Genomic DNA, 17006 nt, shown 5'->3' with positions numbered 1-17006 from the left:
TTGAAGAAGCAACAGAAGACGTCATGTTGAAAAAACTATTAAAGACCTAAATTTGAGAATCGCATGAAAAGAAAAAAGAATCAAAACGTCAAATCAAAATCGTTTGATTCAGAAAACGTAGCCCAAAATAATAGCTTGAATGTTTTTACGAAGATAAATGCTGAACCAAGTAAATGTTCCACAGAATTTAGCTATGCAGAGGTCTTAAAAGAGAAACAAATTAATTTACCTTTTGATGAGTCAAAATCAACTGAAGTGAAGTCAAATAATCAAATTGAAGATGAAACTGTTCTCCAATCTAAAAAATCTATGAAAAAAGTAAAACTTGAAATTTGTACTCCTGGCATTGGTGAAACTTCACAGAAGAAAATGAATAAACCAATACAAATGAATGACAACCAAAAACATAGAAAATTAAGAAAAACAAAGTCATTAGAATCTGAAAGTGACTCAAAAACGGAGCCTATGAAAACTGAAGAAAACTCAAATTTAGCTTCAAATGAAAACAGTTTAAAAACATCATATGCGGATGTTCTAAGAAAAGAAATAGATCAGCAAAAAGCATTAAAGAACGATCTAATATCAAAACAATCTTTTGACGAATTCCCTGCAAAAAGTCCAAAACAGTTACACAAAATTGAATCAAACAACGACAACAAAATCAAAAACACTGTTGAAATTCCATCACAAAGCTTAACTGAAGCAGTGGAAATGCGCACAGTTTCTGAAGAAGGTTCAAAAAAAGAAACAATATCAGAAGAAACAGCATCAGAAGAAAAAAATTCTGAACAACCTATTGATATTGCAAGCAAAAAAGAAAATAGAAAACAACAAAAGAAAACAAAATCACAGAGAAAACATAAAACCAATGATGAAAACGAAAGTGTATATACAAAAGTCGAAAATAACGAAACCAAAATTTCAGAATTAAAAACATATGCTCAAGTTGTAAGCGAAATTAATCAAAAAACAGAAAAAAATAAGATCACAAAACCATCAAAAAATTATGAAATTAAAAACCAAATCAGTGATCAAGAGTTTTCTAAAGAACCTAAATCAGTTGAAATTGAGAATTCAGAAGAACTAGAATCAACAAAAAAAACTGAAATCAAAGATATTAAAAACAAAACCATTGAACAAGTAGTCGAAAAATCAATCGTTGAGAAAATTGCTGAACCAGTTCAAGAGATTCCTGAAGAGCCTAAATCAGTTGATATTGAAAAGACAGCAGATTCGGAACCAATTGAATCATCCGAGATCACTGAAATTGAAAAAGAAATCATTGAGCAAGTAATCGAAGAAACAATCGTTGAGAAAATTGCTGAACCAGTTCAAGAGATTCCTGAAGAGCCTAAATCAGTTGATATTGAAAAGACAGCAGATTCGGAACCAATTGAACCATCCGAGATCACTGAAATTGAAAAAGAAATCATTGAGCAAGTAATCGAAGAAACAATCGTTGAGAAAATTGCTGAACCAGTTCAAGAGATTCCTGAAGAGCCTAAATCAGTTGATATTGAAAAGACAGCAGATTCGGAACCAATTGAACCATCCGAGATCACTGAAATTGAAAAAGAAATCATTGAGCAAGTAATCGAAGAAACAATCGTTGAGAAAATTGCTGAACCAGTTCAAGAGATTCCTGAAGAGCCTAAATCAGTTGATATTGAAAAGACAGCAGATTCGGAACCAATTAAACCATCCGAGATCACTGAAATTGAAAAAGAAATCATTGAGCAAGTAATCGAAGAAACAATCGTTGAGAAAATTGCTGAACCAGTTCAAGAGATTCCTGAAGAGCTTAAATCAGTTGATATTGAAAAGACAGAAGATTCGGAACCAATTGAACCATCCGAGATCACTGAAATTGAAAAAGAAATCATTGAGCAAGTAATCGAAGAAACAATCGTTGAGAAAATTGCTGAACCAGTTCAAGAGATTCCTGAAGAGCCTAAATCAGTTGATATTGAAAAGACAGCAGATTCGGAACCAATTGAACCATCCGAGATCACTGAAATTGAAAAAGAAATCATTGAGCAAGTAATCGAAGAAACAATCGTTGAGAAAATTGCTGAACCAGTTCAAGAGATTCCTGAAGAGCCTAAATCAGTTGATATTGAAAAGACAGAAGATTCGGAACCAATTAAACCATCCGAGATCACTGAAATTGAAAAAGAAATCATTGAGCAAGTAGTCGAAGAAACAATCGTTGCGAAAATTGCTGAACCAGTTCAAGAGATTCCTGAAGAACCTAAATCAGTTGATATTGAGAAGACAGAAGATTCGGAATCAATTAAACCATCCGAGATCACTGAAATTGAAAAAGAAATCATTGAGCAAGTAATCGAAGAAACAATCGTTGAGAAAATTGCTGAACCAGTTCAAGAGATTCCTGAAGAGCCTAAATCAGTTGATATTGAAAAGACAGCAGATTCGGAACCAATTGAACCATCCGAGATCACTGAAATTGAAAAAGAAATCATTGAGCAAGTAATCGAAGAAACAATCGTTGAGAAGATTGCTGAACCAGTTCAAGAGATTCCTGAAGAGCCTAAATCAGTTGATATTGAAAAGACAGAAGATTCGGAACCAATTAAACCATCCGAGATCACTGAAATTGAAAAAGAAATCATTGAGCAAGTAATCGAAGAAACAATCGTTGAGAAGATTGTTGAACCAGTTCAAGAGATTCCTGAAGAGCCTAAATCAGTTGATATTGAAAAGACAGCAGATTCGGAACCAATTGAACCAACCGAGATCACTGAAATTGAAAAAGAAATCATTGAGCAAGTAATCGAAGAAACAATCGTTGAGAAAATTGCTGAACCAGTTCAAGAGATTCCTGAAGAGCCTAAATCAGTTGATATTGAAAAGACAGAAGATTCGGAACCAATTAAACCATCCGAGATCACTGAAATTGAAAAAGAAATCATTGAGCAAGTAATCGAAGAAACAATCGTTGAGAAAATTGCTGAACCAGTTCAAGAGATTCCTGAAGAGCCTAAATCAGTTGATATTGAAAAGACAGAAGATTCGGAACCAATTAAACCATCCGAGATCACTGAAATTGAAAAAGAAATCATTGAGCAAGTAATCGAAGAAACAATCGTTGAGAAAATTGCTGAACCAGTTCAAGAGATTCCTGAAGAGCCTAAATCAGTTGATATTGAAAAGACAGAAGATTCGGAACCAATTAAACCATCCGAGATCACTGAAATTGAAAAAGAAATCATTGAGCAAGTAATCGAAGAAACAATCGTTGAGAAGATTGCTGAACCAGTTCAAGAGATTCCTGAAGAGCCTAAATCAGTTGATATTGAAAAGACAGAAGATTCGGAACCAATTAAACCATCCGAGATCACTGAAATTGAAAAAGAAATCATTGAGCAAGTAATCGAAGAAACAATCGTTGAGAAAATTGCTGAACCAGTTCAAGAGATTCCTGAAGAGCCTAAATCAGTTGATATTGAAAAGACAGAAGATTCGGAACCAATTAAACCATCCGAGATCACTGAAATTGAAAAAGAAATCATTGAGCAAGTAATCGAAGAAACAATCGTTGAGAAAATTGCTGAACCAGTTCAAGAGATTCCTGAAGAGCCTAAATCAGTTGATATTGAAAAGACAGAAGATTCGGAACCAATTAAACCATCCGAGATCACTGAAATTGAAAAAGAAATCATTGAGCAAGTAATCGAAGAAACAATCGTTGAGAAAATTGCTGAACCAGTTCAAGAGATTCCTGAAGAGCCTAAATCAGTTGATATTGAAAAGACAGAAGATTCGGAACCAATTAAACCATCCGAGATCACTGAAATTGAAAAAGAAATCATTGAGCAAGTAATCGAAGAAACAATCGTTGAGAAGATTGCTGAACCAGTTCAAGAGATTCCTGAAGAGCCTAAATCAGTTGATATTGAAAAGACAGAAGATTCGGAACCAATTAAACCATCCGAGATCACTGAAATTGAAAAAGAAATCATTGAGCAAGTAATCGAAGAAACAATCGTTGAGAAGATTGTTGAACCAGTTCAAGAGATTCCTGAAGAGCCTAAATCAGTTGATATTGAAAAGACAGAAGATTCGGAACCAATTAAACCATCCGAGATCACTGAAATTGAAAAAGAAATCATTGAGCAAGTAATCGAAGAAACAATCGTTGAGAAAATTGCTGAACCAGTTCAAGAGATTCCTGAAGAGCCTAAATCAGTTGATATTGAAAAGACAGAAGATTCGGAACCAATTAAACCATCCGAGATCACTGAAATTGAAAAAGAAATCATTGAGCAAGTAATCGAAGAAACAATCGTTGAGAAGATTGCTGAACCAGTTCAAGAGATTCCTGAAGAGCCTAAATCAGTTGATATTGAAAAGACAGAAGATTCGGAACCAATTAAACCATCCGAGATCACTGAAATTGAAAAAGAAATCATTGAGCAAGTAATCGAAGAAACAATCGTTGAGAAGATTGCTGAACCAGTTCAAGAGATTCCTGAAGAGCCTAAATCAGTTGATATTGAAAAGACAGAAGATTCGGAACCAATTAAACCATCCGAGATCACTGAAATTGAAAAAGAAATCATTGAGCAAGTAATCGAAGAAACAATCGTTGAGAAGATTGCTGAACCAGTTCAAGAGATTCCTGAAGAGCCTAAATCAGTTGATATTGAAAAGACAGAAGATTCGGAACCAATTAAACCATCCGAGATCACTGAAATTAAAAATGAAATCATTGAGCAAGTAATCGAAGAAACAATCGTTGAGAAGATTGCTGAACCTGTTCAAGAGATTCCTGAAGAGCTTAAATCAGTTGATATTGAAAAGACAGAAGATTCGGAACCAATTAAACCATCCGAGATCACTGAAATTGAAAAAGAAATCATTGAGCAAGTAATCGAAGAAACAATCGTTGAGAAGATTGCTGAACCTGTTCAAGAGATTCCTGAAGAGCTTAAATCAGTTGATATTGAAAAGACAGAAGATTCGGAACCAATTAAACCATCCGAGATCACTGAAATTGAAAAAGAAATCATTGAGCAAGTAATCGAAGAAACAATCGTTGAGAAGATTGCTGAACCAGTTCAAGAGATTCCTGAAGAGCCTAAATCAGTTGATATTGAAAAGACAGAAGATTCGGAACCAATTAAACCATCCGAGATCACTGAAATTGAAAAAGAAATCATTGAGCAAGTAATCGAAGAAACAATCGTTGAGAAGATTGCTGAACCAGTTCAAGAGATTCCTGAAGAGCCTAAATCAGTTGATATTGAAAAGACAGAAGATTCGGAACCAATTAAACCATCCGAGATCACTGAAATTGAAAAAGAATTCATTGAGCAAATAGTCGAAGAAATAATATTAGAGAAAATTGCTGAGCCAGTTCAAAAGACTCTAGGAGAGCCTAAATCGTTAGACGATAATTACTGATAATTTAATTGAATCGATCGAATCATTAAAATTTGAAGATTCTCCTGATATTGATAAAAGTAGTTTTGGAGCAACTGATGATCCAGCATTTATGAAAACATTACCTAAAGAGAAAGGACGAAAGAAATGTAAGCCGAAAAAGACAAAATCCTTCGATTTTGATACTAGGGTCAATGATAATTTGAGTATGTTTAAACGTGTTGAAGAACATTCAGGAGACTTGATGCTTAATAAATCATTTGCTGAAGTTTTGATTGACTCAACTTTCTCTAAAACACTACCTGATTCTTCTGGTGGTCTTAGCAAATTTAAATCGATTCCTGATCAACAATATAGTTCCTCTGATGGTGAAATATTTAAGGATACCGCAAAGAAGGATTTGATAACTGAAAAAACAATTAAGGAAGTCGAAGCTCCAAAAACTGAATTAGACTTGAATGTTTTAGTTCAAGAAAAACAGAAAATATAGTTGACGATTCTTCACACAGTAAAAATAAGCGCAAAAAGAAAAAACATCTTAAAAAAGAAGAATGTACTGAAAACATCAACAATGGAACCAAAGGCAACGTCATGGAATCAAAACTAAATCCAACAGAAATAACCGAAGAAAACAGGACAAAAACATATGCTGAAGTTTTATTGGAGTCAAAGCAATCTCAAATTAAATCTGATTTCCAAACATTCAATAAGCCAAAAGAAATAGCAAAACAATCTAAGAAAAAAGACAGTCAGAAAAATACTGAAATTGAAACCAAAACAATTGACGAAACAAAAGAAGACGTCATTGTTGAAAATAAAATTGAGTTAACTGAGCAGCCAAAGATCGAAGACATTCAAGAAATTGTAACTGAAACAATTGACGAAACAAAAGAAGAGGTCCTCGTTGAAAAACCAACTGAATTGGTTGAAGAATCAAAGATCGAAGAAACTCAAGAATATGAAACTAAAACAAGTGACGAAATTAAAGGAGACGTCATTGTTGAAAATATAATTGAGTTAATTGAGCAGCCAAAGATCGAAGATACTCAAGAAATTGTAACTAAAACAATTGACGAAACAAAAGAAGAGGTCCTCGTTGAAAAACCAACTGAATTGGTTGAAGAAAATCAAAGATCGAAAATTAAAGAAACTCAAGAAATTGAAACAATTGAAAACAAGATTTCCTCATTGAAAAACAACTGAATTGGTTGAAGAATCAAAATCAAAGAATACTGAAATTAAAACGTCATTGTTGAAAATATAATTGAGTTAATTGAGGAAGCCAAAGATCGAAGACATTCAAGAAATTGTAACTGAAACAATTGACGAAACAAAAGAAGAGGTCCTCGTTGAAAAACCAACTGAATTGGTTGAAGAATCAAAGATCGAAGAAACTCAAGAAATTGAAACTAACACAAGTGACGAAACAAAAGAAGACGTCATTGTTGAAAATATAATTGAGTTAATTGAGCAGCCAAAGATCGAAGACATTCAAGAAATTGTAACTGAAACAATTGACGAAACAAAAGAAGAGGTCCTCGTTGAAAAACCAACTGAATTGGTTGAAGAATCAAAGATCGAAGAAACTCAAGAAATTGAAACTAACACAAGTGACGAAACAAAAGAAGACGTCATTGTTGAAAATATAATTGAGTTAATTGAGCAGCCAAAGTTCGAAGATATTCAAGAAATTGTAACTAAAACAATTGACGAAGCAATAGAAGAGGTCCTCGTTGAAAAACCAGCTGAATTGGTTGAAGAATCAAAGATCGTAGAAACTCAAGAATATGAAACTAAAACAAGTGACGAAATCAAAGAAGACGTCATTGTTGAAAATATAATTGAGTTAATTGAGCAACCAAAAATCGAAGATACCCAAGAAATTGAAATTGAAACTATTGAAGAGTCTAAATCAATTGATATTGAAAAGACAGTAGAATCGGAAGCAATTAAACCATCCGAGATCACTAAAATTGAAAAAGAAATCATTGAGCAAGTAATCGAAGAAACAATCGTTGAGAAAATTGCAGAACCAGTTCAAGAGATTCCTGAAGAGTCTAAATCAGTTGATATTGAAAAGACAGAAGAATCGGAACCAATTAAACCATCCGAGATCACTGAAATTGAAAAAGAAATCATTGAGCAAGTAATCGAAGAAACAATCGTTGAGAAAATTGCTGAACCAGTTCAAGAGATTCCTGAAGAGCCTAAATCAGTTGATATTGAAAAGACAGAAGATTCGGAACCAATTAAACCATCCGAGATCACTGAAATTGAAAAAGAAATCATTGAGCAAGTAGTCGAAGAAATAATCGTTGAGAAGATTGTTGAACCAGTTCAAGAGATTCCTGAAGAGCCTAAATCAGTTGATATTGAAAAGACAGAAGATTCGGAACCAATTAAACCATCCGAGATCACTGAAATTGAAAAAGAAATCATTGAGCAAGTAGTCGAAGAAATAATCGTTGAGAAGATTGTTGAACCAGTTCAAGAGATTCCTGAAGAGCCTAAATCAGTTGATATTGAAAAGACAGAAGATTCGGAATCAATTAAACCATCCGAGATCACTGAAATTGAAAAAGAAATCATTGAGCAAGTAGTCGAAGAAACAATCGTTGAGAAGATTGCTGAACCAGTTCAAGAGATTCCTGAAGAGCCTAAATCAGTTGATATTGAAAAGACAGAAGATTCGGAACCAATTAAACCATCCGAGATCACTGAAATTGAAAAAGAAATCATTGAGCAAGTAGTCGAAGAAACAATCGTTGAGAAGATTGTTGAACCAGTTCAAGAGATTCCTGAAGAGCCTAAATCAGTTGATATTGAAAAGACAGAAGATTCGGAACCAATTAAACCATCCGAGATCACTGAAATTGAAAAAGAAATCATTGAGCAAATAGTCGAAGAAACAATCGTTGAGAAGATTGTTGAACCAGTTCAAGAGATTCCTGAAGAGCCTAAATCAGTTGATATTGAAAAGACAGAAGATTCGGAACCAATTAAACCATCCGAGATCACTGAAATTGAAAAAGAAATCATTGAGCAAATCGAAGAAACAATCGTTGAGAAGATTGTTGAACCAGTTCAAGAGATTCCTGAAGAGCCTAAATCAGTTGATATTGAAAAGACAGAAGATTCGGAACCAATTAAACCATCCGAGATCACTGAAATTGAAAAAGAAATCATTGAGCAAATAGTCGAAGAAACAATCGTTGAGAAGATTGTTGAACCAGTTCAAGAGATTCCTGAAGAGCCTAAATCAGTTGATATTGAAAAGACAGAAGATTCGGAACCAATTAAACCATCCGAGATCACTGAAATTGAAAAAGAAATCATTGAGCAAGTAGTCGAAGAAACAATCGTTGAGAAGATTGTTGAACCAGTTCAAGAGATTCCTGAAGAGCCTAAATCAGTTGATATTGAAAAGACAGAAGATTCGGAATCAATTAAACCATCCGAGATCACTGAAATTGAAAAAGAAATCATTGAGCAAGTAGTCGAAGAAACAATCGTTGAGAAGATTGTTGAACCAGTTCAAGAGATTCCTGAAGAGCCTAAATCAGTTGATATTGAAAAGACAGAAGATTCGGAACCAATTAAACCATCCGAGATCACTGAAATTGAAAAAGAAATCATTGAGCAAGTAGTCGAAGAAACAATCGTTGAGAAGATTGTTGAACCAGTTCAAGAGATTCCTGAAGAGCCTAAATCAGTTGATATTGAAAAGACAGAAGATTCGGAACCAATTAAACCATCCGAGATCACTGAAATTGAAAAAGAAATCATTGAGCAAATAGTCGAAGAAACAATCGTTGAGAAGATTGTTGAACCAGTTCAAGAGATTCCTGAAGAGCCTAAATCAGTTGATATTGAAAAGACAGAAGATTCGGAATCAATTAAACCATCCGAGATCACTGAAATTGAAAAAGAAATCATTGAGCAAGTAGTCGAAGAAACAATCGTTGAGAAGATTGTTGAACCAGTTCAAGAGATTCCTGAAGAGCCTAAATCAGTTGATATTGAAAAGACAGAAGATTCGGAATCAATTAAACCATCCGAGATCACTGAAATTGAAAAAGAAATCATTGAGCAAATAGTCGAAGAAACAATCGTTGAGAAGATTGTTGAACCAGTTCAAGAGATTTCTGAAGAGCCTAAATCAGTTGAAATTGACACGACAGAAGATTCGGAACCAATTAAGTCATCCGAGATCACTGAAATTGAAAAAGAAATCATTGAGCAAGTAGTCGAAGAAACAATCGTTGAGAAGATTGTTGAACCAGTTCAAGAGATTCCTGAAGAGCCTAAATCAGTTGATATTGAAAAGACAGAAGATTCGGAACCAATTAAACCATCCGAGATCACTGAAATTGAAAAAGAAATCATTGAGCAAGTAGTCGAAGAAACAATCGTTGAGAAGATTGTTGAACCAGTTCAAGAGATTCCTGAAGAGCCTAAATCAGTTGATATTGAAAAGACAGAAGATTCGGAACCAATTAAACCATCCGAGATCACTGAAATTGAAAAAGAAATCATTGAGCAAATAGTCGAAGAAACAATCGTTGAGAAGATTGTTGAACCAGTTCAAGAGATTCCTGAAGAGCCTAAATCAGTTGATATTGAAAAGACAGAAGATTCGGAACCAATTAAACCATCCGAGATCACTGAAATTGAAAAAGAAATCATTGAGCAAGTAGTCGAAGAAACAATCGTTGAGAAGATTGTTGAACCAGTTCAAGAGATTCCTGAAGAGCCTAAATCAGTTGATATTGAAAAGACAGAAGATTCGGAACCAATTAAACCATCCGAGATCACTGAAATTGAAAAAGAAATCATTGAGCAAGTAGTCGAAGAAACAATCGTTGAGAAGATTGTTGAACCAGTTCAAGAGATTCCTGAAGAGCCTAAATCAGTTGATATTGAAAAGACAGAAGATTCGGAACCAATTAAACCATCCGAGATCACTGAAATTGAAAAAGAAATCATTGAGCAAGTAGTCGAAGAAACAATCGTTGAGAAGATTGTTGAACCAGTTCAAGAGATTCCTGAAGAGCCTAAATCAGTTGATATTGAAAAGACAGAAGATTCGGAACCAATTAAACCATCCGAGATCACTGAAATTGAAAAAGAAATCATTGAGCAAATAGTCGAAGAAACAATCGTTGAGAAGATTGTTGAACCAGTTCAAGAGATTCCTGAAGAGCCTAAATCAGTTGATATTGAAAAGACAGAAGATTCGGAACCAATTAAACCATCCGAGATCACTGAAATTGAAAAAGAAATCATTGAGCAAATAGTCGAAGAAACAATCGTTGAGAAGATTGTTGAACCAGTTCAAGAGATTCCTGAAGAGCCTAAATCAGTTGATATTGAAAAGACAGAAGATTCGGAATCAATTAAACCATCCGAGATCACTGAAATTGAAAAAGAAATCATTGAGCAAATAGTCGAAGAAACAATCGTTGAGAAGATTGTTGAACCAGTTCAAGAGATTCCTGAAGAGCCTAAATCAGTTGATATTGAAAAGACAGAAGATTCGGAACCAATTAAACCATCCGAGATCACTGAAATTGAAAAAGAAATCATTGAGCAAATAGTCGAAGAAACAATCGTTGAGAAGATTGTTGAACCAGTTCAAGAGATTCCTGAAGAGCCTAAATCAGTTGATATTGAAAAGACAGAAGATTCGGAACCAATTAAACCATCCGAGATCACTGAAATTGAAAAAGAAATCATTGAGCAAGTAGTCGAAGAAACAATCGTTGAGAAGATTGTTGAACCAGTTCAAGAGATTCCTGAAGAGCCTAAATCAGTTGATATTGAAAAGACAGAAGATTCGGAACCAATTAAACCATCCGAGATCACTGAAATTGAAAAAGAAATCATTGAGCAAATAGTCGAAGAAACAATCGTTGAGAAGATTGTTGAACCAGTTCAAGAGATTCCTGAAGAGCCTAAATCAGTTGATATTGAAAAGACAGAAGATTCGGAATCAATTAAACCATCCGAGATCACTGAAATTGAAAAAGAAATCATTGAGCAAATAGTCGAAGAAACAATCGTTGAGAAGATTGTTGAACCAGTTCAAGAGATTCCTGAAGAGCCTAAATCAGTTGATATTGAAAAGACAGAAGATTCGGAATCAATTAAACCATCCGAGATCACTGAAATTGAAAAAGAAATCATTGAGCAAATAGTCGAAGAAACAATCGTTGAGAAGATTGTTGAACCAGTTCAAGAGATTCCTGAAGAGCCTAAATCAGTTGATATTGAAAAGACAGAAGATTCGGAACCAATTAAACCATCCGAGATCACTGAAATTGAAAAAGAAATCATTGAGCAAGTAGTCGAAGAAACAATCGTTGAGAAGATTGTTGAACCAGTTCAAGAGATTCCTGAAGAGCCTAAATCAGTTGATATTGAAAAGACAGAAGATTCGGAACCAATTAAACCATCCGAGATCACTGAAATTGAAAAAGAAATCATTGAGCAAGTAGTCGAAGAAACAATCGTTGAGAAGATTGTTGAACCAGTTCAAGAGATTCCTGAAGAGCCTAAATCAGTTGATATTGAAAAGACAGAAGATTCGGAATCAATTAAACCATCCGAGATCACTGAAATTGAAAAAGAAATCATTGAGCAAATAGTCGAAGAAACAATCGTTGAGAAGATTGTTGAACCAGTTCAAGAGATTCCTGAAGAGCCTAAATCAGTTGATATTGAAAAGACAGAAGATTCGGAACCAATTAAACCATCCGAGATCACTGAAATTGAAAAAGAAATCATTGAGCAAATAGTCGAAGAAACAATCGTTGAGAAGATTGTTGAACCAGTTCAAGAGATTCCTGAAGAGCCTAAATCAGTTGATATTGAAAAGACAGAAGATTCGGAACCAATTAAACCATCCGAGATCACTGAAATTGAAAAAGAAATCATTGAGCAAATAGTCGAAGAAACAATCGTTGAGAAGATTGTTGAACCAGTTCAAGAGATTCCTGAAGAGCCTAAATCAGTTGATATTGAAAAGACAGAAGATTCGGAACCAATTAAACCATCCGAGATCACTGAAATTGAAAAAGAAATCATTGAGCAAATAGTCGAAGAAACAATCGTTGAGAAGATTGTTGAACCAGTTCAAGAGATTCCTGAAGAGCCTAAATCAGTTGATATTGAAAAGACAGAAGATTCGGAACCAATTAAACCATCCGAGATCACTGAAATTGAAAAAGAAATCATTGAGCAAATAGTCGAAGAAACAATCGTTGAGAAGATTGTTGAACCAGTTCAAGAGATTCCTGAAGAGCCTAAATCAGTTGATATTGAAAAGACAGAAGATTCGGAACCAATTAAACCATCCGAGATCACTGAAATTGAAAAAGAAATCATTGAGCAAGTAGTCGAAGAAACAATCGTTGAGAAGATTGTTGAACCAGTTCAAGAGATTCCTGAAGAGCCTAAATCAGTTGATATTGAAAAGACAGAAGATTCGGAACCAATTAAACCATCCGAGATCACTGAAATTGAAAAAGAAATCATTGAGCAAATAGTCGAAGAAACAATCGTTGAGAAGATTGTTGAACCAGTTCAAGAGATTCCTGAAGAGCCTAAATCAGTTGATATTGAAAAGACAGAAGATTCGGAATCAATTAAACCATCCGAGATCACTGAAATTGAAAAAGAAATCATTGAGCAAATAGTCGAAGAAACAATCGTTGAGAAGATTGTTGAACCAGTTCAAGAGATTCCTGAAGAGCCTAAATCAGTTGATATTGAAAAGACAGAAGATTCGGAACCAATTAAACCATCCGAGATCACTGAAATTGAAAAAGAAATCATTGAGCAAATAGTCGAAGAAACAATCGTTGAGAAGATTGTTGAACCAGTTCAAGAGATTCCTGAAGAGCCTAAATCAGTTGATATTGAAAAGACAGAAGATTCGGAACCAATTAAACCATCCGAGATCACTGAAATTGAAAAAGAAATCATTGAGCAAATAGTCGAAGAAACAATCGTTGAGAAGATTGTTGAACCAGTTCAAGAGATTCCTGAAGAGCCTAAATCAGTTGATATTGAAAAGACAGAAGATTCGGAACCAATTAAACCATCCGAGATCACTGAAATTGAAAAAGAAATCATTGAGCAAATAGTCGAAGAAACAATCGTTGAGAAGATTGTTGAACCAGTTCAAGAGATTCCTGAAGAGCCTAAATCAGTTGATATTGAAAAGACAGAAGATTCGGAACCAATTAAACCATCCGAGATCACTGAAATTGAAAAAGAAATCATTGAGCAAATAGTCGAAGAAACAATCGTTGAGAAGATTGTTGAACCAGTTCAAGAGATTCCTGAAGAGCCTAAATCAGTTGATATTGAAAAGACAGAAGATTCGGAACCAATTAAACCATCCGAGATCACTGAAATTGAAAAAGAAATCATTGAGCAAATAGTCGAAGAAACAATCGTTGAGAAGATTGTTGAACCAGTTCAAGAGATTCCTGAAGAGCCTAAATCAGTTGATATTGAAAAGACAGAAGATTCGGAACCAATTAAACCATCCGAGATCACTGAAATTGAAAAAGAAATCATTGAGCAAATAGTCGAAGAAACAATCGTTGAGAAGATTGTTGAACCAGTTCAAGAGATTCCTGAAGAGCCTAAATCAGTTGATATTGAAAAGACAGAAGATTCGGAACCAATTAAACCATCCGAGATCACTGAAATTGAAAAAGAAATCATTGAGCAAATAGTCGAAGAAACAATCGTTGAGAAGATTGTTGAACCAGTTCAAGAGATTCCTGAAGAGCCTAAATCAGTTGATATTGAAAAGACAGAAGATTCGGAACCAATTAAACCATCCGAGATCACTGAAATTGAAAAAGAAATCATTGAGCAAGTAGTCGAAGAAACAATCGTTGAGAAGATTGTTGAACCAGTTCAAGAGATTCCTGAAGAGCCTAAATCAGTTGATATTGAAAAGACAGAAGATTCGGAACCAATTAAACCATCCGAGATCACTGAAATTGAAAAAGAAATCATTGAGCAAGTAATCGAAGAAACAATCGTTGAGAAGATTGCTGAACCAGTTCAAGAGATTCCTGAAGAGCCTAAATCAGTTGATATTGAAAAGACAGAAGATTCGGAACCAATTAAACCATCCGAGATCACTGAAATTGAAAAAGAAATCATTGAGCAAATAGTCGAAGAAACAATCGTTGAGAAGATTGTTGAACCAGTTCAAGAGATTCCTGAAGAGCCTAAATCAGTTGATATTGAAAAGACAGAAGATTCGGAACCAATTAAACCATCCGAGATCACTGAAATTGAAAAAGAAATCATTGAGCAAATAATCGAAGAAATAATCGTTGAGAAGATTGCTGAACCTGTTCAAGAGATTCCTGAAGAGCTTAAATCAGTTGATATTGAAAAGACAGAAGATTCGGAACCAATTAAACCATCCGAGATCACTGAAATTGAAAAAGAAATCATTGAGCAAGTAATCGAAGAAACAATCGTTGAGAAGATTGTTGAACCAGTTCAAGAGATTCCTGAAGAGCCTAAATCAGTTGATATTGAAAAGACAGAAGATTCGGAACCAATTAAACCATCCGAGATCACTGAAATTGAAAAAGAAATCATTGAGCAAGTAATCGAAGAAACAATCGTTGAGAAGATTGTTGAACCAGTTCAAGAGATTCCTGAAGAGCCTAAATCAGTTGATATTGAAAAGACAGAAGAATCGGAACCAATTAAACCATCCGAGATCACTGAAATTGAAAAAGAATTCATTGAGCAAATAGTCGAAGAAATAATATTAGAGAAAATTGCTGAGCCAGTTCAAAAGACTCTAGGAGAGCCTAAATCATTAGACGACATAATTACTGATAATTTAATTGAATCGATCGAATCATTAAAATTTGAAGATTCTCCTGATATTGATAAAAGTAGTTTTGGAGCAACTGATGATCCAGCATTTATGAAAACATTACCTAAAGAGAAAGGACGAAAGAAATGTAAGCCGAAAAAGACAAAATCCTTCGATTTTGATACTAGGGTCAATGATAATTTGAGTATGTTTAAACGTGTTGAAGAACATTCAGGAGACTTGATGCTTAATAAATCATTTGCTGAAGTTTTGATTGACTCAACTTTCTCTAAAACACTACCTGATTCTTCTGGTGGTCTTAGCAAATTTAAATCGATTCCTGATCAACAATATAGTTCCTCTGATGGTGAAATATTTAAGGATACCGCAAAGAAGGATTTGATAACTGAAAAAACAATTAAGGAAGTCGAAGCTCCAAAAACTGAATTAGACTTGAATGTTTTAGTTCAAGAAAAAACAGAAAATATAGTTGACGATTCTTCACACAGTAAAAATAAGCGCAAAAAGAAAAAACATCTTAAAAAAGAAGAATGTACTGAAAACATCAACAATGGAACCAAAGGCAACGTCATGGAATCAAAACTAAATCCAACAGAAATAACCGAAGAAAACAGGACAAAAACATATGCTGAAGTTTTATTGGAGTCAAAGCAATCTCAAATTAAATCTGATTTCCAAACATTCAATAAGCCAAAAGAAATAGCAAAACAATCTAAGAAAAAAGACAGTCAAAAAAATACTGAAATTGAAACCAAAACAATTGACGAAACAAAAGAAGACGTCATTGTTGAAAATATAATTGAGTTAATTGAGCAGCCAAAGATCGAAGACATTCAAGAAATTGTAACTGAAACAATTGACGAAACAAAAGAAGAGGTCCTCGTTGAAAAACCAACTGAATTGGTTGAAGAATCAAAGATCGAAGAAACTCAAGAAATTGAAACTAACACAAGTGACGAAATCAAAGAAGACGTCATTGTAGAAAATGTAATTGAGTTGGTTGAGGAACCAAAGATCGAAGACGCTCAAGAAATTGTAACTGAAACAATTGACGAAACAAAAGAAGAGGTCCTCGTTGAAAAACCAACTGAATTGGTTGAAGAATCAAAGATCGAAGAAACTCAAGAATATGAAACTAAAACAAGTGACGAAATCAAAGAAGACGTCATTGTTAAAAATGTAATTGAGTTGGTTGAGGAACCAAAGATCGAAGACGCTCAAGAAATTGTAACTGAAACAATTGACGAAATTAAAGAAGACGTCATTGTTGAAAATATAATTGAGTTTGTTGAGGGACCAAAGATCGAAGACGCTCAAGAAATTGTAACTGAAACAATTGACGAAATTAAAGAAGACGTCATTGTTGAAAATGTAATTGAGTTGGTTGAGGAACCAAAGATCGAAGACGCTCCAGAAATTGTAACTGAAACAATTGACGAAACAAAAGAAGAAGTCATTGTTGAAAATATAATTGAGTTGATTGAACAGCCAAAGATCGAAGATACCCAAGAAATTGAAACTGAAACAATTGTCGAAACAAAAGAAGAAATCATTGTTGAAAAACCAACTGATTTGGTTAAGGAACCAAAGATCGAAGATACTCAAGAAATTGTAACTGACACAATTGACGAAATTAAAGAAGATGTCATTGTTGAAAATTGACGAAATAATTGTTTGAGTTGAGCAGCCAAAGATCGAAGATATTCAAGAAATTGAA

At 34.3% G+C, this 17006-nt stretch overlaps 1 protein-coding gene across 1 annotated transcript in view; it reads left to right on the top strand.

Annotated features, from left to right (window-relative positions):
• The window catches only part of LOC139090688 (uncharacterized), a 78598-nt gene that overhangs the window by 42624 nt on the left and 18968 nt on the right, over positions 1 to 17006 (top strand). The window contains exons 18-22 of the mRNA XM_070640489.1: positions 58 to 5408; positions 5491 to 5866; positions 5926 to 6522; positions 6689 to 8443; positions 8510 to 16949. Coding sequence (XP_070496590.1) covers positions 58 to 5408; positions 5491 to 5866; positions 5926 to 6522; positions 6689 to 8443; positions 8510 to 16949 — 16519 coding nt within the window. The remainder of the gene's footprint in view (positions 1 to 57; positions 5409 to 5490; positions 5867 to 5925; positions 6523 to 6688; positions 8444 to 8509; positions 16950 to 17006) is intronic.

This window comes from Chironomus tepperi, unplaced genomic scaffold (genome assembly GCF_022539635.2).
Source record: "Chironomus tepperi strain 1889 unplaced genomic scaffold, CSIRO-AGI_Ctep_v1 contig_219, whole genome shotgun sequence".
Lineage (NCBI taxonomy): Eukaryota > Metazoa > Arthropoda > Insecta > Diptera > Chironomidae > Chironomus > Chironomus tepperi.
The sequence above is the reverse complement of the archived record's forward strand: the minus strand, read 5'-3'. Positions and strand labels throughout refer to the sequence as shown.